Source organism: Varroa destructor, unplaced genomic scaffold (genome assembly GCF_002443255.2).
Source record: "Varroa destructor unplaced genomic scaffold, Vdes_3.0 BEIS01000002.1, whole genome shotgun sequence".
NCBI classification, from domain to species: domain Eukaryota; kingdom Metazoa; phylum Arthropoda; class Arachnida; order Mesostigmata; family Varroidae; genus Varroa; species Varroa destructor.
In genome coordinates this window covers 752,926-779,851 of record NW_019211455.1, presented here as the reverse complement: position 1 = coordinate 779,851, position 26,926 = coordinate 752,926, and the positions used below count along the sequence as shown (strand labels likewise).

Sequence of the window (26,926 nt, the reverse complement as noted above, 5' to 3'; positions counted from 1 at the left end):
AAGAAAAAGTTCCAGGTCGAGCAAGTAGAGCACGTAGCGCAGAGAGAATAACTATTATATTATTTTATAAATGTAATTGTTGTGGATGATGGTTATATTTTGGGACTTAAGCCACTCCACCACTACCGACTTCGAAATATTTTCATATTTGCATATTATATGATACACAGTCTTGGCTCGAATTCCGAAAGAGTCCCAATGCTCTTCGTCATAATGAGTCTGGTGTCTTATTCTAAAAAAAAACTAGCTGCTTTCACCGAAAATCGCGAGTCAACGTATGCCTGCTACAACAGGTAGTCAGGCGGAAATTCGCCCGAATTTGAATGTCCCATCCTGTATATGGTCATTCAGTACAGAGCTTTAACATCTCCTTTGCAGAACTTGCCGGCACGTTTTATCTTCGAAATGCTTCCAGAGAGAAAAAGAGGAGGAGGAGGAGGAGGAAAAGGAGGAGCGCGAGGGAGAGAAATTTTTCGAATCTGATACCGCTCACTAGAATATTTTCATTCGGGCTTCTAGCAATCCAGTTGCAATGAGCTACGAAAAACCAAAAATTCTATTCGAGTTTTATGTCGACGCTACAGAGGTCAATACGGCTCGCTAAATTTTAGACAGGAAATTTCTCGCTTGAAAATGGGTTTCGTAGAAGACCTCCGCAAAGGTGAGAGCAAAGAACAAAACGTTTGTTCCTCTTTATTCTCACATATTACAGCAACGCCCTCTTGTCGCATAGAATTGTAGTTTGTAATGTAAAATGGCTCTTACGATAATCGCACAGAGCTTTAGCTGCTGGTGGATGTAATTGCACAAACAAGGCATTAGTTTAATGCGAACGTAAGGTATACACTATGGACAATTACGAACGGATTCCGCATGAAACAGCCCATACCCGCCCCACATAGCGCTTTTCACTTTCATATTGTAAAAATCAATACGAATGCTTTGTGTCATCCACCATATTCACCAGATTTTTCCTAAGACACAACTTCTTAATACAAAAATCGTTGAAATTTCAACATGTCAAAGTAACTTATGCGGAGTTAGTTATATAGGCTCTCGTAACTTAGATTCCTACAGCAGCTTAAAAAGCCGTCTTTAGACGCGTCTCCACCTCAGGTACGTCTGTTTATCATTAAAGTGTGCAAACTGTTAAACTTCACGAACATTAAGATGTCGCTGGAACTTTTTTATGTACACAATTTTTCACAAGCTTAAATTCGAAGCATATTGTTATTACAATCGAAATGTAACAGTAGTGAAAATTATTGTTCTCGACACAATTGAAAGGTCATCCTCTAAATGAAATTCTAATCTATTATATGCATCTGTCCGAATCTCTGTTCATATTGTTCCTTTCTCAATACGAGCCGTTTGTTCTTTTTTGCTAAATTTCCGTCGGTGAAGGTGACAGCAACTTCGTCAGCACATGTAATCGAAGAGGACTGCATGCCCGCGGACAATATCACGCGCAACATGAGAGCCGTCTTTGAAAGAAATAATGTCGCCGACAAGAATAATGGTTCAGGACAACTCTCGTCACCTGCAAGCACCGAAAGAGTCAACCCACCGAAAGTCAGCCGTTTCGTGGTAAGTGCGTAACTGGGCCCAAAGGTAGTCGTGATTTATTCTGACTCGTAAAACTGGTGAAGAGGCTTGAAATTAAGTTTGCTTTTATTTAAAGAAGGCACACAAAAAATTCCTGCAAGAATAACACGCGCCGCCTTAGGTATGGAGAATGTAACCTAACATGAAATTAATTGGAGGGCTATACGAGCTATGCGGTGGTTATTCTAAGTAGTAATATTGTAATAATAATTATAGTATTAAATATAGTATTGATGAACTAAGAAGTACCCCCATAATAGCAAGTAGTGGCAAAATCCATAATAGGTTGTGGTCAATAAGCCTGCTTGCTTGACGATTAAGTTGTAGATGCATTATAACATTGTTTTCAGTTAGTCAACTTAACCAGACGATGATCTGAAGGTGACTTACGGCCCAGTTTATTATACACAGAAGTAATGTTCGAACAACTAACTAATTGATGGCGTTTATTAAGTCTTGACATACTAGCACACGTTGGTCGAATGCTCGAATAGGCACTTACCGTTGTGATTTAATTGGTGCGCGCTGAAATATTGTATCGGCTTCAAGAATTTTTGGCTGCAATATGCCGGAACTGTAGATAATAGCTTGCTGAAAATGCCTTATGGTAGTTTTTTGGTGTGGTCTTTTGCTGAGTTATATAATATTCTTTCTTTTTCTACCATTAATCAAAGTGATCGCGAATGCTACCTAAGCAAGCGATACCACATCTACTGGCTGCTCAGGAGTGTGGACCTCTTTATTAATTAGTTTTGGACGCAACTAAAACTGTTCGCAATTGCAAGGTGAGTTGATGAACTAATAATACTAATCATTTCTTTACGAGAGAAGGTGGCTAGCTATATGCCAACACAAAGCTGCTTTAATATGTGCCTAATATTGATTTCAACTAACACAAAAAAATTCAAACCCCTCGTTCATTTTGCGACTTGAACAAGCATGCCTATCATAACTTGCATAAATAGCTAAGGTCCGATTTTCGTCATAAAAAAAACCTAAGTAGCCTAATCGATACACAATCAATTGCGAAAATATAACCATCGGAAATACATTGGCGGGTCTTCAGTGTACACAAGCAACGCAGAGTGGTTGACGTTGTCCACGAAAACTTGGACATAACGGAATTCGTTCACCCGTTTTAGCCTATCAATTGGAGTCAGTTTAGCTTACCAGGGATAAATATCCATTAGGACAAATGGCAAATCTTTGTCTGCCACACAAATTGCTTTTGAGTGCCCCGTGTCTCTTGCGCACTCTCCGTCACTCGGCAACCCCAGTTTATTATATCAGCCTGTGTAAAAGCTATTCAGTCCTATACGTATCGTAGCGGATGTTGAAAATAGCAGGAACTATAAAATAAACGGTTCCATCAAATGAAAAGTGGTAAGCAGTAGGACTTCGGATAATTGACTTGCTTGTTTTGTCGTCTTGCTGTCCTACTTAATAAGCTCGTTTATATATATATATATATATATATATATATCATCTTTATCGGAAATACTAATGTGAAGTTCTTTTCAGTGACCTGACCCTTTAACTGGAAAAATTCTTGGGCGTTTTGGGTGGCGATGCAGGACGGGATTATAGCCGCATCGAGTGCCAAGATTTTCGAGATTATTCGGCGTACATCCGCTTGCAAATAGTAGTTGAGAAGAAAGGAGAATGGAAACTGAGAAATATGATAATTTCACAAACAAAATATATACAGACAATATATTTTGTCGTCTACGAGCAATTTGTCGTCTACCATCTACGAGCAATTTGTTTGCTTTCCCTATAAGTATATATATATATTGCGCCTGCAAATTTTTCCAAATATTTTAAGACGTAACAAATGAAACGCAAAAAAGCTTATATTGTTTAAACTTTGACTCACGTTTTATTTATATAACAGATTATTAAATATGATATGAGCTTCGTCATACATTAATAAAACGATGTGTTTTTATAAATAAATCTATGAGAGTAATTTTGCATGTTCCCAAGGGTGTTCCTATTTATTTTGACTATGAAGAGATGCTTAATGGGGCATTGCTCGAACGCAAATGGCACGTTTATTAATCGCAGCTGTAAGTCAAGATACGAAGATAACAAGTGAGGTACCACATCAATCGAATGAAGATAACAAGTAAGGTACCGCATCAATCGAACAAGTGGGTCATGGATAGGTTCTACCAAAATGGTCGCTAGTGTGCGATAAGTTTTTTATAATAAGCATTTTTTCATTAATATAAATTATAGAGAGCCTACTTATACTTCAATCATGCATTCCTAACGAATGTACCATATACGTGCTACAACTGTGAGGCCATAAATCCTCGAAAAAAATGTGCAGTATTAAAAACAACCTTCATGGCCGTCTTATCTATGAATTAGCTATTTGGTTCCAATTATCATCTTTTTACATGCTTGGCTTCGGCTTGCTATTAGAAAACCGTATCCTACCTGAGGTGTATGTAGTAGTGAATGTCTTCCAGTTAACGCTACCATGGTGGTGGGCCATACTTTACGATGACTTAACTTTTATTAGAGATGGCTTTTCTCACTGTATCTAACCATCCTATGCTGAAAGTACGAGTACATATTGGATCTAAGAACCAGGAATTTTGGCATTTGATCGAGATCAACCCTGTTCAGATTTCTTGAAACCATAAATTTCAAAAACATTGCCGGTGTTGGGTTGGAATGAGACCCTGTTTTCATAACTTATATTTGCGACAGCGCTTACTAACAGCTTTCGGCTACCTCTTCTACTTCATTTTGTGCACGCTGACATCGTGATGTGCGTCTTCACCTGGCGTGTGTCTTTGCCTACCGTTCATCGAATGCTGTGAACTCTACACGTCGATTTGTCGTTCGAACCTTGAAACCAACTGAATCCGACTGAATACGTATGCGAACACATCAACATGTGACGGTCACCCACCGCATTGACACGGGCAGTTCGGCACACCGGAAACCGAAGTGTGTTCTATGTGCCAGGGTAAAGTGTTCCCTATGGAACGTCGCGAAGCTAGCGGACTCGTTATGCACACTAAGTGCTTCAAATGTACTCGATGCAACATCAACCTCAGGTATGTTCATTACCCACTTTTACATGTTTACGAAGTCACGAGTTGATATATACAATCAAAAAGTAACATTGATACTGTTTTACCGGGCCATGTGCGATTGCCTTTCGGTACCTCGTTGGGTTAAGCTAGGTGCACAAACTGTATGAACATGCACTTTTTTTTCGTAATTCAACATTCTTATTTTGCTAATGCAGTAGGTTTACTCTCAGATTGCTCCTTCTGCATGTCCCTCTCCTTTGTAGACGACTCCGACACTTACAATGTTTCGAATTTTGTTTTCATTTTTTTTACATGCTTCTCGCGGCAATCGTTGGCCCACATATCGCAGACTGGACGGGTATAGTCAGAAGGGCGGCAAACTTTACTGCGAGGCGCACTACCAACAGCTGTTCAAGGTTAAGGGCAACTACGATGAGGGGTTTGGGTGCGAGAAATGGTCGCGCACCCCTTCACCGTCTGCGCATGACGCCCCCCCAACGTCACTAAACCTACCGCCTGCAGCCTCCAATCAAACTCTCATCGCATAGATAGATACATATATACATATATATATATGTATATATAGGGAAGGATATTCTATATGAGGCCTATTCTAAATGAGATATCCTATATCAACAAGCGCCACCGCCCCTCTCCCGCCCACAGCCTTTGTTCCTTGTTTTTGCTTACGAGAGAAAGATAAAGGGGAAGAAAAGAGAATGCACAAACAAGCAGGCTTACGTTTCACGTTTACGCTGCGAATCTCGCGAACGGCCGTAAACGATTACAGTTCACCTCATCCCGCTTTTCAGTGAAGATATAGCTTTTCCGCTAGTAGGAATTATACAACACAGAGGAGTCACGCTTTTAGAGGAACACCAAGCTACTAAATCCATAGCCACTGTATACCACTAGAGATATAGGAAAGCATGTCAAGTGGGTCGTGTGACACGAACCAACACCTAAGCATGCCGGTAGATGATGCAGAATACCAAGAAAACTTAATGTTTCGTTTGCTTCCTTTGAATATCTACAAGGTATTCCAATATTATACATTAATCAATATACATGACTCTAATAATAATAAACGAAGATCGCAAAACAATTATTGCAGATGTAATAGCAATCGACAAATGGTCCAGTCTAAAAGACCTCTTCTATCCACCTACACGTAAGAGTGCCGCTTCACTTCTATCCGTTCGCAAGCTACAAGTCTACACGAGGAGAATCAGAAGAAACTGAACATATATATTCTATACATATAAATGCATATAGTAATAGCACTATTAATTGATAAGAGGTGTAACGAATATAACTATAGTAAATACGTAAGGCAAGTCCGACGTCTCCTCGACCCCCTTTTACAAACTTCAAGCCGTATACACCCTACAAGAGTAAATACGTAAAGCAAGTCCGACCTCTCCTCGACCCCCCTTTTACAAACTTCAAGCCGTATACACCCTACAAGAGAAGAATGTCATATCTGTATAATCATTAATATGTGGTCCCCCTCCCCTCCCCCCCATATAAACTTTATTATGGATATTTATATAAACAAACGACACATGATAGCTGAGGGAGTAACACCAGAAATAGACGAAACCTAGTTAGTTTCTATGCTGGTTTTTGTTTTCTATCTTTATAACGTCCCTCTTTAGTAACGAGGGTAACGAGGGTGCTAGGGACGGGTGCTTTAGCACGAAGTAAGAATTGACGAACAATTACTGATGGATATCGAAGCGTAATGAACCGAAAGAAGAGCGCTATGCAGAGAGTAGTTACTGATCTGATATTTTCGCTGAGATGCAGCGTTCATCGAAACAGACTGCGAAAAATGACGATCAAGATAACTGCTACGATGCCAAATTAGGGTACAGGAGATGCACTCAATATCTGCTGAAATTAGAAAGGTCGACAAAGGAAATTCATTTGGAATTAGGGCGCGATATTTATGAGTTACTGGACGCATTCTATTGCTTAAACCACATAGCCAGTAGCATATTATCGTAATAATAGTATAGAAAGTAGGTCTATGTCACTCAGTTTACTGACACAATGCGGTGCAATTGTTGGTGTGTTGTGGCCCAAGACCAACTCTGACCGATGGCTATAAGGCTATCCACAATAACAGCAGCATATGCATAGACGATAGAGGAAGCATGTTTCATGTCATTCATTAAAGCAGCCATAGCTGTAGCTGATAAATCTGCTCCAAACGTTCCGGCAATACGCACTACTACCCAGTATCGCGTTGGGCAGTTCAATGTGAGAGAATCTAGAATAAGTTGATGATCCTGCTAAAGATGTTTGCATCCCGACGTCGCGTGTCGGGTGATTGACCAAATATGACTGATATTAACAACTAGTATCAACAATCGTATGAGAGGACGGGTTACGACGCTGTCGGGGCTTATTTCGATTGATACGAGCAATCCAGTTTGTGTGTTTAATATGTGTGAATGTGACTACTTAAACACAAGCATAGCAATAGTAATATTAGTAACAGTGGGGACAATAAGCACACAAACAGCACGACACGTTTTGTAATACGATTGGATAGATATTGTTATTAGCATTGCGATATATTATTATAATTATTGCTAGTTCTATGTTGCTGTCATAAACTCGACAATATCGAGCAAGCGATCAGCAAATATCTCAAGTCTAGTGTAAATTTTACATAGTCATGGCAGACATTTTTCCTTAAAAAACAACGCTCAAACGGTCAGCGTGCATGTCACGTATGGACGCAAATAGAAATGTCTTTTGGCTTTTGAGTTTCAGATAGACTACTCTATTCTCGACACCCATTATACTCACGTTCTTCTAAAAGCACAAATGATAGGACACCGCAATTATATAATCATCAGGGCATCATGAAACCGTATTAATGTCACTGAGTTACAGGTTGTGTTGCGTACGTCGTATGAATTTTCGGCTGACGCCTATAACAACGAAACGTCGTCCACTTAATACTGAAACAGCGTACTGCGGATTTTTCGCATTTCCTTCAATTCAGCAAATTTTTTTAAACGGCTTTTCAACGTCTTCGTGATTAGAGCTATGACCAAGTACAGTGGCAGATATACTGTTCATAAGCACTGCTTATGTATGATTCGTATAGGGCATAACAGTAAACAGGAAGTAAAAGTAAATAATGGTCGAGATGATTGTTGACTTGAAAAGGCAAACCCGAAGTGAAAGGACGAACCACGTTTACGTGATTACGCAGAGGCTAACTGTGAGAAGATGAGCATAAAAATGCAAAATGTTGGGACATCAGAAAAAACATCATGAGAACCGGTCATGGAAGCCATGCATGTATGACAAAGTTCTCCCAAGACAGGATAAAATGATTAGCTCTATTGTGTAATGCACGATGTGGCCACAAGGTGTCACGGCGATCGCAACACGAATGGAGCATTATGTACTTGTCTGCGCGGGCAGATTCAATCGTATCAAGAACATGCAACAACATTAACGGGGTAGTGCTTCTCTCACAGGCTCCGGAGCCAAGTAGATGGAATATACGATAGCGGACGAACACAATAATGGATGCTAAAGGTTTTTCTAAGTGAAGGAAACAAGTAAGGAATAAAGGAGCTAGCACAAGAACGTACACGGGCGCTTTTGTTTGATTACACAATTTTCTATATATATATATATATATATATATATATATATATATATATTAAATATAGATATAAGGCGGAATAATTAATCGGCGATGATGCTATTGTTTTAATACATTCATAATTACGGTACAGAGTACTATTAAGTTCGGTGTTATCTGTGATTTACATGCGAACAATAAATCGAATAAAAAAAAGTGTAATTTTTATTTAAATAGGAAAGTAAACGTATCTAAGTAGAGAAGGTATATGGACAAAATGCGGTAATAAATAACGTAAAGGATAGTAGATTTTATCAGCAACCAAAGATTTTCTGTTCAAAGCTGTAGCCCTGTAGAAGCTTTTGAGGAACATCCTTTTTTTACTTTTAGACACAAAAGTTGACAAGCTAAGTATACAAATTACTAACCTTATTGCGGTATAGTTTTCGGCTGACCTCAGAGCAGAAGTACGAGCTGGCCAGTTATGGGAAAAGAAACGATCACTCACTCCGTTTTTTCAAAGTATTTAACGAGGATTTATTCAGATTTGTCATCGGTAACCGGGACTGTGTGCGTGACGCCATCTCACTTCTGGTAGCAACGAAGTCCAGCGACATTAAAGCCGATTTATCCATAGATGTTATTTTTTTTTTGGCCAGTTTTCCCAGCCACATCATTTTCGTGGTGGTACTTTGTTGTCAAGCAAAGCTTAGTAACAATATAGTACTGAAAACCATTGACGCTTTTTGATCATACAAAAAAAATCTTTTTTTTTTTCGAACACGTAGAGATTTGGTTTCTTTGAACTGATATGCTGAGTAACATGAGACAATACGTTACAACAAGTTTATATGCACTTATGCGTGCAGATCCATACATGGGATTCCATTTTGGAAACTGCCCTTATACAACACTATGGACTGCGCGATATTGCATCTTAGCGGGGTTATCCTGTTATTGAGAAATGTATTATCTGCTCTAAGATCTACGTGGTTCTCTTAGACTGTTTGGAAAATAAGGGCGACTTTTTCAACTACTTTCTACGGCCTTCAGCCACTGTTAATGAAAATTTCGCTAGAAGTATCTGCCGAAATGTTTAGTTTTTTTTTTTTAGTTAAAAAATTCAGTTAAAAAATTCGGGAACTTCCATGTTTAAAGTTTAGGCTCAAGATGAAATCTGTTTACGGCGAAATGTCCGCAGGGCCATAAAGGAGAGAAGCGGAGGTAAAGGCGAGATCAAATATAATTTTCCAGACGATAGATAATTTTTCTGGCCTAGTTGTGCTTATTTAGAACTATTTAATGATGACAATAAACGGACTATTTTTTTTTTGGCAACGAGGTGCTTGTCACAAATAGTTTTTTTTTTTTATTTGCTTTATTCTCCCTCTGTATCATTATCAGAATTATCATAATTTTTTTCTATGTCTCGTTTCTTCCCATTAGCTCCCTTATCTTTTTTCTATAATTATTTTCGCCTTCTCTCTCTTGTTTCATTACATCGATTCATACATCGTCGTAATACAATAGAAATTAGGAAATTATCAGACAAATCAATTAGGATTGTTGTTTTTGTTTATTTGCGTTTTTGATGCGACACTCTCCGACGCGCCCATATCGCTGGCGCATATTATCTATGTACAACAGTTACAGTTAATATAATAATTATCATTAACTAACTGTATGGTCAATGCCTGCCTGTTGACCGAATAGGCTATCTGTCTTGCTAGGTCGTCTTTTTCCGCTCAAACTTCTTTATTCTATTTATGGACCAGTTTACTGCTGCAGGTGTACTACAGATGGCTCGTCGCGTCGGACCGCATAGTTCAGCCAAAAGGCATAATCAGAGCTCACAAAGTTATCGCAGGCTGTGTTAAAGGACACGTAATTTAGTGGATTACTATGCTCGGACCTGCGGGTGTTGACTGCATTGTTTTTAGTTTTTTTTTTTTTTTTTTTTTACTAATGATCACTTCCTTTGAGCGGGCGGCAGCTTACGTTGCCTATTTTCTCGGATATCGAACTCTTTCTGCAATTTATTATTATTATTGGTTGATTTAGTTACGCGTGTGGCTGGCTGTACGATACGCAAAAGAGTGATTTTTTCGATACTCCAATCAATGTGTTTTTGAGTTCGCGTTATAATTATTGACCCTTAAACAGGACCGACGTAAAGTCAATATATCACTACACAAACTGTTGTTGTTACACTTATTGTTTTTATTACAATTGATATTATGATTAGTATACTAAAATATGACTTTGTAATTTCGTTGCTAATTGTCAATGCATATAAAAACCATTTGTCATTGGCAGCTCCGTAGTAACCTAACCTTTATAGACTCCTAAGTGCCTTAGGACTAACATCTGTACAATCAATATCTATAACAGTCACTTTTATTTCTTTTACATATTTTCTATGAGTGTACATACATGACGTCTGTTAGTGTATCTGTCTCTACATATTTAAGCCAGCTATCGATGTCGACTCGTTTGTGTGTATCTCTGCTCCGTTGTTTTGAAAAACGAAATCGACGAAAATTCCCGTAAACCTTTATTTTTCTTGAATCTTTTTCATCCGACATTGTCGCTGGGTGATGGTGTGCGCGTTCGTCGTGCACCGGTTCTGCCATTTACCATTCACGTCGCCATCATTAGCTGACCGATAGCAATAAATTGTACGTAATTTGTATGTGTTGCTAATGATGGTGTAGAGTTGGCTAGAACCCGGCTTGATCCATGTACTTCGTTCACGTGTCGACCGAAGGCCAACACAAGTTCGAAGAGACAGACCATGCGCTCCGATGAAGGCATCATGTAGGTGACATATTTGCAGTCGTTAATGAACAATTAATTATCTTTTTGCTTGTGCTAGCATACTGATCGTGGCTGTTGGATCTGTAGTGACGGTTGTCAAAGTTGCGTTCTCGAATAGATCATCCATTCATAGTCCATCAGTCTCCTGTAATCCGTTCTTGGCTAGAATTCGACGACTGCTTTATTTTCCTGGCGACATTCGCGAAGTGAGGTTCCCATGCAGGCGCACGAAGGCCCGGATCTTGGCCACGAGATTAGGGATCACCACTTCCGCCACCGCGAAGAGTCTAACGCCGTTGATGTTTTCATCTTTAGAGCGAAAGCTTGCAAGGATGGCAGCTATGGTGTCGCCGAGTCAGATGGCCTTTACCCTAACACGCCGGGACGCCTAGTCGGCAAAAGCTGCCTCACTTAACGCGTCCGCTTGCGGTTCGCAGGCCCGACCGATGACCCGTTGCCATGTCGTGTATCGACGACGCCTTGCTCTCCGGATTCGACTGGCGCCTCGAGCCGCCGTGTCTGCTGTCGGCGAATGCAGAGTGAAATGCTGTCAGCATCAATCAATTGTTCGATAGCGATTGTTATGTTCAATTATAGTTGTGACCGGATGATGAACGAAGTGTGGTAAATGATGTTATTGTTGTGATGAAGAAATCGGCTCCGCCGCAATGAACGGGCGCGTCGTAGGTTCGGTACGAACACGATCAGCGATACCCGGGTCGCACGCACATACATATCAATGATGGGTAAGAAAACCAAGATTGAAGAAAGTATAAGGATGACACGCATATGCGAAGGAAGCACGCAATTGCGTGTCATACGCGAGTACAGTTAGTTGAATAGTAGGTGAGCAAAAAGAGGTTGACGACGAAAAGTCAGGATCAAGAAGTCCAATAACAAAAGGTTGACGAAGTGTGCGCAACCGGCGTGCCGGCGTAGGGTCGAGCGCGCACCATCCACCATACGACGTCGTACCGTCACCGCGTAAAACAGATTCCGCACCAGCGGGCAGGCGTCGATGCAAGTTGACCAAGTTGGTTCGGTTTATTTTCGTTTTGAGAGTTCACCGGCGCCATCACGAGTTGTCGACGGGACGTCGCCACGTGAGAGTCAGATTTGGTTACAACGAAAGGTAGCAGTGAAGCAGATTGTTGTCGAGATGACATATCCATGAGTGGCGTGGCGAAACCGAGATCATCGAGATCGAGATCATCACCGAGATCAAGGTAATCGATTGTTGATGCCATCGTCATTGATTAAGATGTTGATGTTTAGGCAACACCACAGAAAAACGACAATAACGAGGATAGCATGAGAGAAAAAGGAAACATACTGAAATGGAATAAGAACGAGAGCGAATGGGGGAGAGATAGAGAGAAAGGAAGACAAAGACAAAAACGAAAAGATGTGGAGAAAGAGAGCGGGAATGGTGAGATGATCAATGGCGCAGCTGCTGTGCAATGAGATGATTCTGAGTTGAAAGAAAGCGACATATTGCCTTGAATCGAAAAGCGCCTGAAAGTGTATAGAAGCGGTGGCCGAAATGGCTAGCTCATGTCGGGGAGACAGAACAATAAAAATTCACACCAAGCTTTGGAGGATACTTGGGTGAAGGTATATGGAAGTATTCTATGCATAAGAACATGCCGAGAGTTGGCCGAGATGTGCCGTTTTAATTATACTGTATCATCGTGCAGGATCCAGTAAGTACGCCCTAGACTCTACCGCTATAAACACAAACCTACATAGACAAATTGTGCCCTGGTCATGTCTAAAGGGAATTATGTCTTCTGTTTTGTTGTTGTTCGCTTGGTGTTTGTACTGTTTGAACAAGCTGGCAGAACGAGGTCGTCTCATCGAATCGACAGTCTGTCGTCAACATATCGTCCGAAAGACGTCCGAGGCAGTCCAGTCTCCAAACCCAAGACTAGACGACAGCATCTAGTTTATTGCAGGTCATTTTCATGCAATAGGCTCTATTAACTGCATACATGTATAATGTCAGGCAAGTAGCAGATAGAGATAAGCACCAGATCATGTAATAGACTGCACGCATAAGAAGACGAAATACGTCAGGTACGTCTGACTAGTTTACAGCTATCAGTGCGATCAATTCTGGTTGATATTCTTTTAGATAACTGTTCAGTACTATAATCAGCACATAGTCGAACGGACAGGGAGTAAGGTGAGTCGGGGACACGAAGCAGCTTCAGATCCGATGCCATCTTTGTTGCTAGTTTCTCTATACTAGACTACAAGTTACAATCCAAGTCGCAGGTCAATGTTGTTATCACTCTATTTAGCAATTGAACTAGGTGACATCCTCGCGGTGTTAAACTTGTTGTTCTGTTAAATGCTTCTATCTTTCTGTTCGTATTTGGTCAGCTTGTCTAATCTCAGCTGGTTGTATGATCGAGGTTGAAACAAAATATGAACGATAGATATTCATAAAATACGTACACAGAAAAGAGAAAGATTTCCTGAGATCAGTCAAGTACTTCGGTGTTACTATTTGATTTACATATCTCGAAAATTTCTACGTGACTGCTATTCAATGACGTAGAGCAAGCCGACCTGATTTTAGCGGTGTGTAGCTCTATCTATTAGCTTTTCTATTGGTAGCTCGTCGTCTGTGTCGGTACAATGCGGCGAGACTACATAGAAAACTATGAACTTCTCATTTTAGCTGATTTATTATAATAATGCTGTTAGACTGAGCTGTTCCATGAAAGCAACAAGCGAGATGTTGGCAGGAGCCATGATACTATGCGTATGGGAAAGGCTGAGAGAGATCATGGATGAGTGAGCTAGATTATGTTTTCTTTTTTTTTTTTTTCATTTATACATTGACTTTTCTCAGGGTTCTCATTGATATATTCGGGAGATTTGCTTGAAACTTCGTTACTGGCATTATCTCTTACTTTGAAATTAATATAGATTTTCCTTAATTTACGCTCGTTTTTTCCAGACAACTCACGTAGCACGTCGCACTATCATCGAACCGTAGTGGAAAACTTGCAACGAGGCCTTCGCTGAACATCACCATTACCTACCTAGGCATAATACACGGAAACATTTTCATATATCAACCAACGCGATATTTAGGAAAGTCAATATTAGAAGGAAAACAGGTCTATGCTCCCAAGCATTCTCACTCATAGGTAAATATGAACTCTGTTCAAATTCGACTCGCTCACACTCACTCATTCCTGGTCAGTGGTAAACGCAGACCGTTCAATTGACAAAAACAGGTAGGTAGAAAAATGTTTACCGTTCTTTAAAGAAAACCATATAAATTTACATACATCGACCCAGAAAATTAAGCAGGTTATCATTCTGTACGAATATGGTATGACGATGATGACCCTCTGTCCGGGTTAAACGAGTGAGGCCGAAAACTTAGCACTGCCGTAGTCGTATGACACAAAAGTTGCATGGAAAATTCACATAAATAATCCATAGATGAGTGATTAAAAATTAAATTCACAGTCGGCTGGCTCTGTTAGGCTCGATTACAGTCAGTTGTATTACCACGCTATCAATAGAAAAAGGAGAGTCTTGTCTGCCATAGCAGCGCCCTTCTATGCATGGAACATCTCCAAAAAAAAGTCGCTGATAAGCTAGCCAATTTCGATAATATACGCTGCTGTAAATCCTTATTGTCAAGTGTTTTCGACAAAAGAAATATTAAAACGTTTCAAAAAGTTACCGAAACGATGCCAGTAGCAGTCAGTAGTATAAAAAAAAAAAAAAAAAAAAAAAAAAAAAACAGCACAAGTTTATAACAGTAGCAGCGGCTAAAGTAATCCTGTATATTTTTTTACGCGTCTGACTTGTCAAAGCACGAGATAGCGTTTAGCTTAAAGTTTTCATTCAAATAGCGCCCGACACAGAGCCACTGTGTGCTTACAGCGAATATGGCTGAAAGGCTTGGAATTATGCTCCGTGGAAAAGGGGGTAGAGCAACAATGAAGAGGCGGAGAAGTAGAGTTTAAATATGGATTAAAAGAGAAATCTGTAGTCATAGGACCCGGCAAAATAGCACGAGCAATGTCAACAGGTGTAGAATTGTTGCAAAAAAGCTATTTCGTAAGTGAGAAAAAAAGAACTTAATTCGCGTTTACGAGATCGATGGTTCCAGCATTTTAATGCGGAGGATCGATCATCTGTGGAATAATTCGAGGAGGTTAGAAAAATTCAGAAAAAATACACGTTGCTTCGCCGCTCACTGCTAATATCGATACGGGGATTATACAAAGACCTTATTAAGGACATTCTATCATTGTATAATACAAATCTATATAACCCTTCGGAGCTTGTCCGAAGGACAACGTAAGACGCTGATTTTTTTTTTGCTTTTCTTTTACTTGGCTCGTCAGTTAATGAAATAGAAGCTTGCCAAAAGAAGACAAATTACTTCGGAATTATTCCAGTAAGTGTCAGACGTATTTCGAAAAAAAAAAAAAAAGATCGAATAAATGGAATCATCCGAAAATGTTTCCAGAAGATGCAGCATTCTCGAAGAAGCAGCGGGTAGTCTCGGAGGTAGGTGTAGAAGCTCTCGGTATAATAGTGAGGGGGTGTCAACGGCTGCTGATAAATTAGCTAGCTGTTGGTTTGGACTGGAGGTGCACAAATCATAGTATTTCAAGGGAAATATGGGAGGTAGGGACTGTGATTTGTCTGGGCAGTGCAAGAGCATCACTCGAATGTAATTCTACTTACGCGGAGCTGCCCTGCTCATTATTTCGTGCTGATATTCGTCTGTTCACCACCGCTCACCACTGCCTGTTCACCATGCTGATCATCATCATCATGGCTAACACTCACTTCTTACTCAAATTGTCGCTTGATACTGGCTACTCTGGGTCTCTGGGATTTCTAGCGCAAGTATGATCCCTTGCTGCGATTCACAGTAACACCTAATCATCACTACGAGCATCAGTAGCTCCATTGTTTATTTGGCGATTTTATTGATTGATTAACACACAACGTCTTTGTTGGACACATGTCATCGCGTACGAAGTATAGCTATAGTTGGTGGAGGATACATACATACACACACACATAGATCGAGATGATTCGCATGATGGACTCTGGGCAGTTTGTTGAATGGTCTGATCGAGTGGTGACTCTGACTCTGGCAGACGATCAGACCGATCTGACTATATTATGGTCGTCTATCTCGCTACGGGTACGGGTTCGACATGTCTATGCCTCTGTGCAGACTTGGAGAAAGAGGTTTGCGCAGAGTCAGGCATAAGTGTGAGCACAGCAGGCCCATACAGATCAACAGTTCTTGCATCCATACAGGCTACGGAAAGAAAGGATATATAACATCAATATATGAATAGCACTAATCAATTCTACTACTTTGATCGAAAAATATAGAAAAGAGAAGAAACACAAAGAGTAAGAAAATGTACAATTTTCACATTGAGCTCTGATAGAGAAATGAGGGAAAAAGAAAGGGACGTCGAACGAACAATTGAAATACAAAGGCAAAATTGGTAAACAAATCAAATATACGAGTGAGATTTAGGAAGAAAATAGAGAAACGCAGGTTGTAGCTATTTTATATTACTATTACTAATATAGTACTATTACGTAATATCTATAGATAGGTGGTTACTGATCTATCTGTAGAGATCGTACAAGGGTAACCGCTTAAGCAAGGATTGGCTTTCGACATGAAACTACTACCATAAGACGTCAATAATAAGGGCATTTCTATTATTATGATTGCGTAATACTGTTGCGGACTTGAACTGCAACACTAAAACAAATGAATACGTCAGATTGAACTTGGAAGGAATTCCTATTTCTGGATCCATTTTTATCAAATTTATGATATAGAATAACAGATAATAGAGAGAGGGCAACGTACAGGGGGGCTTAAGTATACAGTATTAAGAGGAAGACCATTAGGGTTAGACAGTTCATGTAAATAGGCACAACAATGTAAACGACTGCTCGCATGTCAGTAGATCTGCAACAGGACAGCGAGAAATATGACGGGCGGATGGGGGAGGCAAAAGGGAGACTATGGGGTTATAGGTGGCTGTTTCGACAATGACGCGTTAAACGGAACGATGGGAAAATCCAGTAGAGAACGAACCGAAAATAGCGCAGGTTTGTTTTGCTCTTCTAGAGGAGACAAGTCGCTTGTGAGGACGCCATGAACATATTGTATACTAGATACATTAGACTGTAGTATAATTTCTGAGTAAAGAAAATTACCACATAAGCAAGTATATATTTTAGAAAGCGTATGTAGTTCGCGTACGAAGTTCATCGTATGTAACCATGCTATTCGTCTGCTTATAAATATTAATAGAAAGATAAAGCAATTTGTACACGCTTGTACGTAAGCGAAGATAAACTTTTCTAGTATCTGATTCGAACAGCGTTACAAATAATTAAAATTAAGGTCTCGGTAATCTACTTAAAATTGATATTGTCTCTATGAGCTTTTCTATGCTAAATATTAGATAAGTAATCTGATTCTGATTTAATTTAGCGTCATGTCATTTGGGCAAAGGAAACTGGTTAAACTTCAAATAAGAAGTAAGCCTACAAAATCAATGGTACGTTTTTGCTGTTCTTTACGTCCGGGAAAAAGTAACCCCATCATCGATCTTTTTTTATATATCCAAGAACTGCAGTTTACCGTCGTTTTGCAACAACAATGATATATACTACATATGCTAAATGATCTAGCACTAGCGAGATTACACAATGTGCCTTTCGATCCTAATCCTCTACATCTTTAAAATAATTGCAGATCAAATAGAAAAAAATAACTGATTGACGCCATGTCGTGTGGGCAGGGAAGAGTTACTGCCAACGTCTAGTTAACTCGTCCAGACCCGTTCGCAGAACACAACCAAATTATATATATATATATATATAGTGGTGCACTTGGCAGTAGCGGGATGTCTATGTCCACAAGTCGTGGCTGGCGGACGTACGTTGACACACCGCTATCGCCCGTACGCCACCACGATTAGTACGGCTAATTACCTGTATCGCAACAACATGGTGAGATAATCTGGCCAGTCATCGGGCAGTTGTACAAGCATGAACCCCAGTAAGATGAGCAAGATACCTGCTAGTTTCATGCCCTGGAAGACGACCTCATGCCGGTAAATGTCGACAATCGCTGAGATCGGAACAGCAAAGGCTAATCCCAATGTGAGGAACATCTCGAACGTGCATGCGATGCCCAAGTTGCCTAATAAATTGGCCGCTGCAACAATGACAACATGAATAACAATTGGACAAACATAAAACAGATGTGACAAGAAGTCGACGCGATACCTTCTGCAAAATTTGAGAATGAAAAAAGAAATAAAAATTAATAGCGGAACAGTTCATGGGCGTTTATTTTATATTTATGCAAATTACGTAATATTATTTATGTATGCTGCTATCGTAAAACGCTATGCTTAGTAGATACCGTATTACCGTAATGCTATCTGAGATGAGCGTGACCTGTAAAACATACCGAAGCATTGACGATACATGCCGGGTTCATGCTATTCACTATGATCTAATGTAAATAATAAGCGTCATTTAGGAATTAGACTGTAATTTACAAGGGGGTTCCAAAGCAAGGTATGAATACCAATTTTTCGAAAACCGGCAACAGTCAATTCAAAACGATATAGACATATTGTCTGAGAGGAGCTATTTTATTTCGATTGTCTCAGGCACTCTCCAACCCTCAAGATATATACATACATATATCGATATATATATATATATATATATATACGCGTAACACAAATCTACGGCTACATAGACACCGACTGAGCGGCTATGAACCGCGTGTTTCTGCGGGCCAACTACAAAGCCAAGCCAGCTCACAAATATATATGTATATATATATTTATTCGTAGGTTCATGTCCTAATGTTTACAGCGTTGCGACGCTGCCACGCTTATTCGATGGGATATTTTTATACGTTGCGCTGTTTAGATTTTGTTCTATTTTCGGAGAGGATATAGGGTGGGGTTATGTTATTTCACAAATCAATAAAGGGGTTGCGCTAACTTTTGGGTCCTCGACACCACAGGGGCTATTTTGCACAAGTCCAGGTATATATTTCCACACAACCAGGTCTTCGGTCGTCCTGAAGCACAGCCCGTCGATACAGCCGTTCACCCCCTATAATAGGCTCAATGATAATCGTCCTTCAGTAGCGAATTCGCAAATCTTTGCTAAATGAAGTAGAAAGGGACACACTCTCGTACTTTTCTCCCGCAAACTCATCTTTTCGCCCAGAAAATGGTTCGCCATCAGCGGGCGTTTGGTCTTGTTTAGGTCGGGTGACCCAGATGACAAGTTAGAAATACCAAGGCCTTGGCTTATTTTAGTAGATCTGGTCATGATTTCCTTCTACTGGTCCAACATGGTGCGCCATCGGTGAGGGTAAACCTGCATTACCGCTGCATAACAAGAACCGGCTAGTTGATGCACTGTCACCGGGGGTATAGCTTAACGAGTCTGTAAAACGGAGTTCCCTTTTGGTGCGTGCGTTCGCGGAAACGCATGGTGGTTTTCTCTCACAACAACGCTCGGGTCACCCAGACTAGCTCAACCTTCGAATGTACTCCAACTACTATATCGGAATTAGCGAAAATAGTCAACTTTGCCTTTCCTCGGGTGTTAGTCAGGAACACTACAAACCTTGTGCTCAGTTTCCAGTTTATCCAGCGGTTTTCGTATCGCACATATATAAATCGTCAGAACCTTTCCTTGTTCGTCCTATAGTGGCAGAAAAACAGCTTACGCAACCTAACTTGTTTTGGAAGGAACCTGTCGTATAGTTCCTTTCTACCCTTAAGCCGTCCCATGAAGTCGCTTCTCATGCACGCAGGTCGAACTACACTCAGAACGTCTTTGTACGAACGATCATGCTTTTAATATCATCTGGTCGACCCATTACCCGCGACCTTCGCCTACACACTGAAATTCTTCGTTGAAAACCGGCCTCTGCAAAGCTGTTAACTGACATTCCTGTCAAAATTGAGGTGATGTTGGTGCTACCCCTCAACACTACACAAAGCGTTTCTATAAAAAATAAATCCGACTCATTTTAGGCATTTAGTTAAAACTATCGCTTGACACCAGTCGCGGGGAAAGTCATCTCATATTTGACAAGCTAGCTGACGTTAAATTTCTCCTCCTTTATTATACCGCAAGATTTCTGTCAAATCCTTGGTGGCAAATAAGATCCACAAAAAATCGATACGACGGTATAGCAAAGTATATATCATATTACCAGGCTAATCTAATACACCATATACCTTGTAGCATACTGTGGTGACCATAAACGTTTTAAGGAAGCGTAAGCTGATTAACAACGAGGCCATTTTTACGGTAAAATCCAGAGAAGCAAGAGTGTATCATCAACTACCGAATCAGGCTGCCTACAACAGCTAACAGGTGGACTGTTACAACGAAATCTAAAAGTGCATTTGACTAAAAGCAACGTATTCCTTTGTCTAGTGTACATTTCGAAACAATTCAAACCTGCTAACGCTGTTGAGTCAGCTGTGCTCTACCGTCTTTGTGCTATAGACTATAAGGGCGTTAACGTTGTATGTAATGGATATTCCATCGAAATATAAGCTCAACATGGCTCTATTTCGACAGAAAGTGATACTGATGGGTACAAAAGGAGCAGTTGGCTTTTCTGATGTTTGGGCGCTCCTTCTTACCGCCAGATCGAGTGTTCGGGTACATTCGAATCTGGAATCGCCAAAAGCTGCATAACTGTCATTGTCCTCGAAATATACGATGCAATTTATAAATGCCACTCGACAGGAGGTGAAAGTAGCCGATGTTACAGAGCTGTATGACCTTCAACAAGTTGCGGCACAGTGTCTGCAAATACCGTCGATACGTTATTCCTTAAGGTAAAAGAGTGCAAGGAAGCCACTGATGCACGCAGTGGCGTCGGCCTTGTGATGCAAAAAAATAACAGCTATAACGTGAGCTCTGACGCGATGTTGTTCCGAAACGGGAGAGGTCCTTTCCGTCTACACCTCCGATGACCTCCATCTACTACTGAAAACGAGAAGTGAAAAGCGACCACAGGCAAAGTATGGACACGGGACTTGGAGCCAATGGAAGCCCTCAGCTACAGTGGTAAACTTTTGCACAAACTGGCAACCGGCGGTCAAGATGACCGTAGTTTTAACGATACATAGATGTGGGCTGAGCACACGTTTGGTGTGGATCTGTTGTGAGTCACGCTGTTTTTCCAGTACGCGTAACAAAAGTCACCATATAAACAATTCATAAAACACAATAGCCACGTTCAAAACTCTCTAAGAGCAAAAATATAATCTTCTCACAACGTCAAATCTAGAATTATGGAAATTATGTAAAATGATGGTTTCTTGCTACTTTACTGCATGTATGCATCGATTCCTAAAGAGAATGGTAGAACAGGCAACGAGTTCTAAATATGCGTTCAAAAGGAAGTATATATACCATTCTATTGCGAGACAAAATATATACAACTAGCATGGTTGGGAACATTGAAGCTCGAAGTAAACGATGAATGAAAACCTCTTGTAAATGATGCAAGAAAAGATATCTCTCTTTACTATTCGCACGAGCTTTCCATTTGGTGGATCGCTTCATGTTCGTTGTGAACAGGATATCTTTTTAGACGTATTGATAAGGGATACGCCTCGTGACCGAATGGTAGCTATGGTATATGGATAACGGCATGGATAGCGGTAGAAGTGGTCGAAGAAGCGGTAAAGAGGGTTCGACAAAATAAGATCAGTCTAGCGAAATGGTACCAACGGAGGGAAAATGTCACGTCTGACAGGTAACCGTTGATCGTCACATGACTTTATTTTCACGCGAGAGGGATCTCTGTGAATAATAAGTAAATCGTTAAGTCTAGCTAAACAAAGCGGAGATTGGCGCAGTAAAACTGGCCCGACTTACTGAGAGAAAGTGCCCCGGCTCCGAAGAGTAGCCCCCAGGGCATATGTTCCCAGACGAGGTTTTCCAGATTAAGAAGGTAGGAGCAGAGAACGAGCGGCCAAAGAAGGACGATGTTGAGAAAACCAATAAGCGAGAAGAACATCGCCAATTGGCCGAACGTCACATCACCTGCAAGGACAAAATGCGAATAGGCACAGATTGACAAGTGGGAAAAGCCTAAACTAAGACAAACGCGCGAAAACAAATAGCAGGAAACTAAAGCGTGTGTTAGGTAGCAAGATTGAGGCTCACAGCTATAGAGTCAATAATATCTACTCAGAAAAAAGGATTGGAAAATCATTGAGAAACGTTGATCAGGGAAATACAGTGGGATAAAGTCCTATTTGAGTTAAACAAATGTACCATAAGCCGCAAATACCCATTTACCTCTGAAGCAAAGCAAAAATAATGGAAGTTAGCTTTATTGGTTGAAATGAAAAAGTATCTTATGGAAGTCTGCAGGGTATTTTTTGTATATATCAGACATGTAGCCACCGACACAAAACAACAATGCTGCGACCCGAAAGATTTTTCCTGATACTCGTATATTTTATAAAGGTTACGTATATGTGAGTGCACGCAAACGCGAGCTGACAATGCATTTCTTGAACAGTCAAATATCTCCAAATATTTTCTAACGGTCGGCTGCTCTATGTTTACAGCGACAATGAAAATATCGTCGGCAGACTCTAGTCTATTACTCTAGCAGGACACGTCAACTTCGTGAAGAACCTGCCATAATTTTCGAAGTATCTGAACCACAGACGACCACTTGCTTCTGATGATCAAGGCGATCTATTTTGTCGGAACTTTTCAGTGGCGAACGCAGAAAGTTCCTTACACGGGTAACCAATAAAGCAAAGCAACGTTGATTGCTTATCAAGGAATGAATATTTAGACCCATAGCAGATAAATAGATACGCTCGCTTATTTGTTTAGGTCAATGAATTTTTTTCTAATTGAATTGGACTCACACATGCACTATATATAACTACATCAAGCACGATCTAAGCACGAAGGTAGATTTTTAATCTTTCTCTCTTTATATTGGCTAGCAAGTTAGATTAGGTCTCTGCTTCGACAGCCCATGAAGAACACGGTGCATTGTTGAGAGTAAAAAACATTGACATGTTTCCCACGTGACAGCTTTCTTCGACTTTTTTGTCTCCGGAGTTCCTTTGTCTGTCTCCAGCTATGGCCTCGTGATCTTACGTAGGCAAACTATGCCGGCGGCGTATGAAATTAGGACAGAGCTATCCGTTTTACTTTTTCGAAGCAGCACACGTCTAGTTGCGGCCGTACTTCGCCGGCCCCTAGCTATAGGTTTTATACACCAAGATGGTCCTACCGGTAGACGGACCTTACACTGTTTTATCGGTTCTTAACCCTCCGTCGTAAACAGCATTTGTTCTCAGTGGGTAGCGTTCTGTTTTTACATATAGAGAAGGAGCAAAAGAATTTTTACCGCATCATTTTCTCCAGTGGACATCAATGGCGTAGGCTATGAAATTAGAGATCTGGACAAGGTATACTGAGACAGTACGTGCAACGAGATGAGTGCGTACTTATAATTCCGAAACTTGCTCAAATCTCCAAACCTTGCAAGTGTTTATGTAATCAAGGAAAAATTAAATGATACTATCTATAATATACGACCAATTACGTCGTCGAACAAAACAATACCAATCTATTTCACCACTGGTATCATCAAAGATCTTTGTTTTTTAGTGTTTCCTATCGGGAATCGTTAGACCATATATGAATTTATGTATAATGTACGTAAGACATATATCAACTTTGTAGAGAAGTTACAACGAACACAATATCTCGTCATAGCTCCGTAGCACGTATTTTCATATTATTTAAAGCTGCTCTGTTTTTACATTTGAGAGAGAAAAAAACTTTATATACGTTCATTTTGTTTGATCTTGTTTTCGTGCATTTATTAGAATTGGGAATGCACTGCTATACCTTGTTGAGTTGGCATATTCCTAACCAGTATAGACCTCTTGTCGGGCGCTTCTATTTTGATCTCTAAAACTATACTAAACCCATTCTTCCTCAAACCTTATCTTCTTCAACTCTGGGTTTTTAAAACTTCGCAGTAAGCGGTTGATGCGCGACATACTACGCTACACAAAATAGCCCTCTTCTTTTGTTTAAGGTACAATTAGCCTTTATGTGAATTATCACTGCGATTAAATTCGTTCTAGACTATTCTAGAGGATACATATGTACATAATACTGCCAACTTGCATAGGCTGGTTTACTTACCAATGAGCTTTTTAAAAGTAACTTTATAAACGCCAGATAGACCCGCTGCGGTCGCAGACAACACAACGCCAACGAGCGTCGTAGTACCCGTCACGCCGTCCATGTAGGCAAGCAGTGCCACGCCCGTATTCACAAGGATGATTGCCACGATCTAAGTTAATTGTGGCCCCAAGGATACACAATAGCGAACAACATTATGAAGATAATCAAACTTAATTATTAATTATTCTAAAAAAATCTATGATCTTATAATGTCTAGAAAAAAGCAGAGACACCACGCCGAAGAGTGAGCCCATTGAGCCCACTGTAGCACGAGCATAGACAGAAATAAGTGGTGATTGCGAAAATCAGATTTTTAGGTGAAATTTCTAGTTGATCTATAATATAAAACTGTATCTAGATGTATTATAAATTCATAATAAAACAGCAGAAAACAAAGATAATGATAATTTATTGAATCAAATACAACGTTGTACACAAATAAGCGCTTATCATGCAACCTACGAATCCCTCTAACTTAGAAACACCTGATGACACAATAGACATCGCTCCTATTTAAACATACAAACATAGATATTGTAAATATACCGAAAAGGCTAAATAAAATGCAATAGTTATAATTGCTATAAGAGTTTGACTTTTGAAGAACCAATTGACTCCAATGAAGAATAATTGCACCTTCGTTGACCAGAATAGGGACTACCGATTTTTATGATTTGACGTTCTTAGAAAAAAAGTAATGGTGTCGTTAGTAAAGCAACAATACTTTGTGAGTGCCTATCTCGCAATAAGTAGAACCAGATAGGATAGTGAGTGACATATTTTTTTTTGCTAATATTAAAGAGAGGTCGTGGTCTAGATTCGGATCCGAGCATAGCTAAAATTTACTTCGTGCTAGGAGCCAAGCATATGATGGGACGCTCATCGGTGATGCCAAACGTAAAGCTCAACGTTGTTAAAGAAAAGACGTTGTTATAGCTTTTGAAATTGTCGTTGTTATAGCTTTTGAAATTGTCGCTCTAAACTGTTAACCGTTATTGAAACTTTTATTTATGTTTCCTAATAGATTCTTCTAGTCAAACTGAAAACTGCAAGAATAAACCTGTTCATAATTAACCGACTACAATGGCTATTTGACATACACTATATCGTGAAAGGCTCGTCTCCTTGCCTTATGCAGCTATTTGACATACACTATACAGTGAAAGGCTCGTCTCCTTGCCTTATGCGGCTATTTGGCATACAATATATAGTGAAAGGCTCGTCTCCTTGCCTTATGCGGCTGTTTGACTGTTACCTACAAGTTTTATTCGACAATTAGTCGCTGGAGGCCTTCTAGAGACGACATTTTTGACTACCTATTCAGCAATACAATTCAGACAACGTTCACAGTTGAATTCTACACTCGCTTCTTTCTTCTCTAAATTATTTGATCTCCTCGAATTTAGATAAACTTGCAAGCTTACCACTTTCTGGTTTTTCTTTCTGTGGTTTCCGAACGTAGGGGCATAAGGTTGTGCTGCAATAAAAAACAAACCCTTCAGTGGCGGTAATGCCCCCATCCCACAACGCCCAAGCGGGTCTAGCCATTGCAAAACATCTAATAGGAAGGGATTACCAAAACTGGCAAAATGCAGCAGATGATAGATAAGACCTAGGTCTAAACGTCAAGGAGAAGGAAGCGTGTTACGTATTCCTTAAACAAGAGGATAATTGGACTGACGCAGTGGCCGTTTCTATGTTAAAAAATATTAGATAAAAGGATTCAACGGAACAAGAGTCCGTGAAGGCAGATAATAGTCAGCATACGATTCTCTTGGGAAGGGGGTATGGAGGTAAGGTCCGTTTCAGGAGAAAATGAATAAAAAAAAATTGAGAGAGCGAGCATAAATGTACGTATAGTGAACAATAGGGTCGTGATAGAATGTTGAACCTTGCTAAAAATATCAGTCTACAAACGAATCCCTGGCTGGCAGGAGGTTTAAGACCGTATAAGGTAGATATATTATAGTGAGTAACAATATAGTAACACAAAGGTTAATCTATCTGTATAGTAGAAAGGTTCGGACGAAAAATGAACGTTTGTTCCAAGCGGACGTAACAGGGAAATTGGCTATCTCTAAGCTATTGATGATCGATATATTTTAACGATCAGCTAAGTACTTGATCGAAATATAGGTCCTGGAATACTAGTTGTTCGAAAATGTGCTATGGTTGAATACAGCTAAGATATAGGTGAAAAAATACGGAAGTTTGATTTTCTGCCAGGGCCTAGCTTATATTATTATTCCCAAGAAATCGTTTAGTTATGTCCCCGTCTAATTTGGCACTCTTTATATAAGGAATCATTATTACGACTATGGTACGAAACTGTGACTTTTGCTTACTCGAAGACCGGGCCTGTTAATCTAGTAATTTTCGATTCATTCTATATTTGGGTCAGTAGGAAGTAAGCCCATTTATCTATAAGGCCTTTTTTCAACCCGGACCTCTACTGCGGCCAAGATCATGTTGGAGCGTTTTTGCCCTTCTTGCAACAGCTGGGTCATTTACT

At 40.1% G+C, this 26,926-nt stretch overlaps 2 protein-coding genes across 19 annotated transcripts in view; one reads left to right on the top strand and one right to left on the bottom strand.

The window, feature by feature from the left end:
• Positions 1-1,085: 1,085 nt before the first annotated feature.
• On the top strand, positions 1,086-8,277 carry LOC111245163 (LIM domain and actin-binding protein 1-like). The gene is made up of 4 exons (XM_022793127.2): positions 1,086-1,116; positions 1,405-1,587; positions 4,549-4,679; positions 5,008-8,277. The coding sequence occupies exons 2-4, from the start codon at positions 1,447-1,449 to the stop codon at positions 5,204-5,206; spliced, it is 471 nt and encodes a 156-aa protein (XP_022648862.1). The 5' UTR covers positions 1,086-1,116; positions 1,405-1,446; the 3' UTR covers positions 5,207-8,277.
• Positions 8,278-9,824: 1,547 nt separating this feature from the next.
• The window catches only part of LOC111243944 (solute carrier family 35 member F3-like), a 107,697-nt gene continuing 90,595 nt past the window's right edge, over positions 9,825-26,926 (bottom strand). For 9 of the 18 annotated variants that reach the window (XM_086979321.1, XM_022790318.2, XM_086979322.1 and 6 more), the window contains 4 exons: positions 24,373-24,523; positions 22,060-22,227; positions 18,112-18,337; positions 9,825-11,635 (listed from right to left, as the gene is read on the bottom strand). In XM_086979321.1, the coding sequence (XP_086835447.1) occupies positions 11,500-11,635; positions 18,112-18,337; positions 22,060-22,227; positions 24,373-24,523 (681 nt within the window). In that variant the 3' untranslated portion in view covers positions 9,825-11,499. Of the gene's footprint in view, positions 11,636-16,028; positions 16,403-18,111; positions 18,412-18,761; positions 21,163-22,059; positions 22,228-24,372; positions 24,524-26,926 lie in introns of those variants that run through there. The other 9 variants (XM_086979323.1, XM_086979325.1, XM_086979326.1 and 6 more) reach the window with 9 other exon arrangements.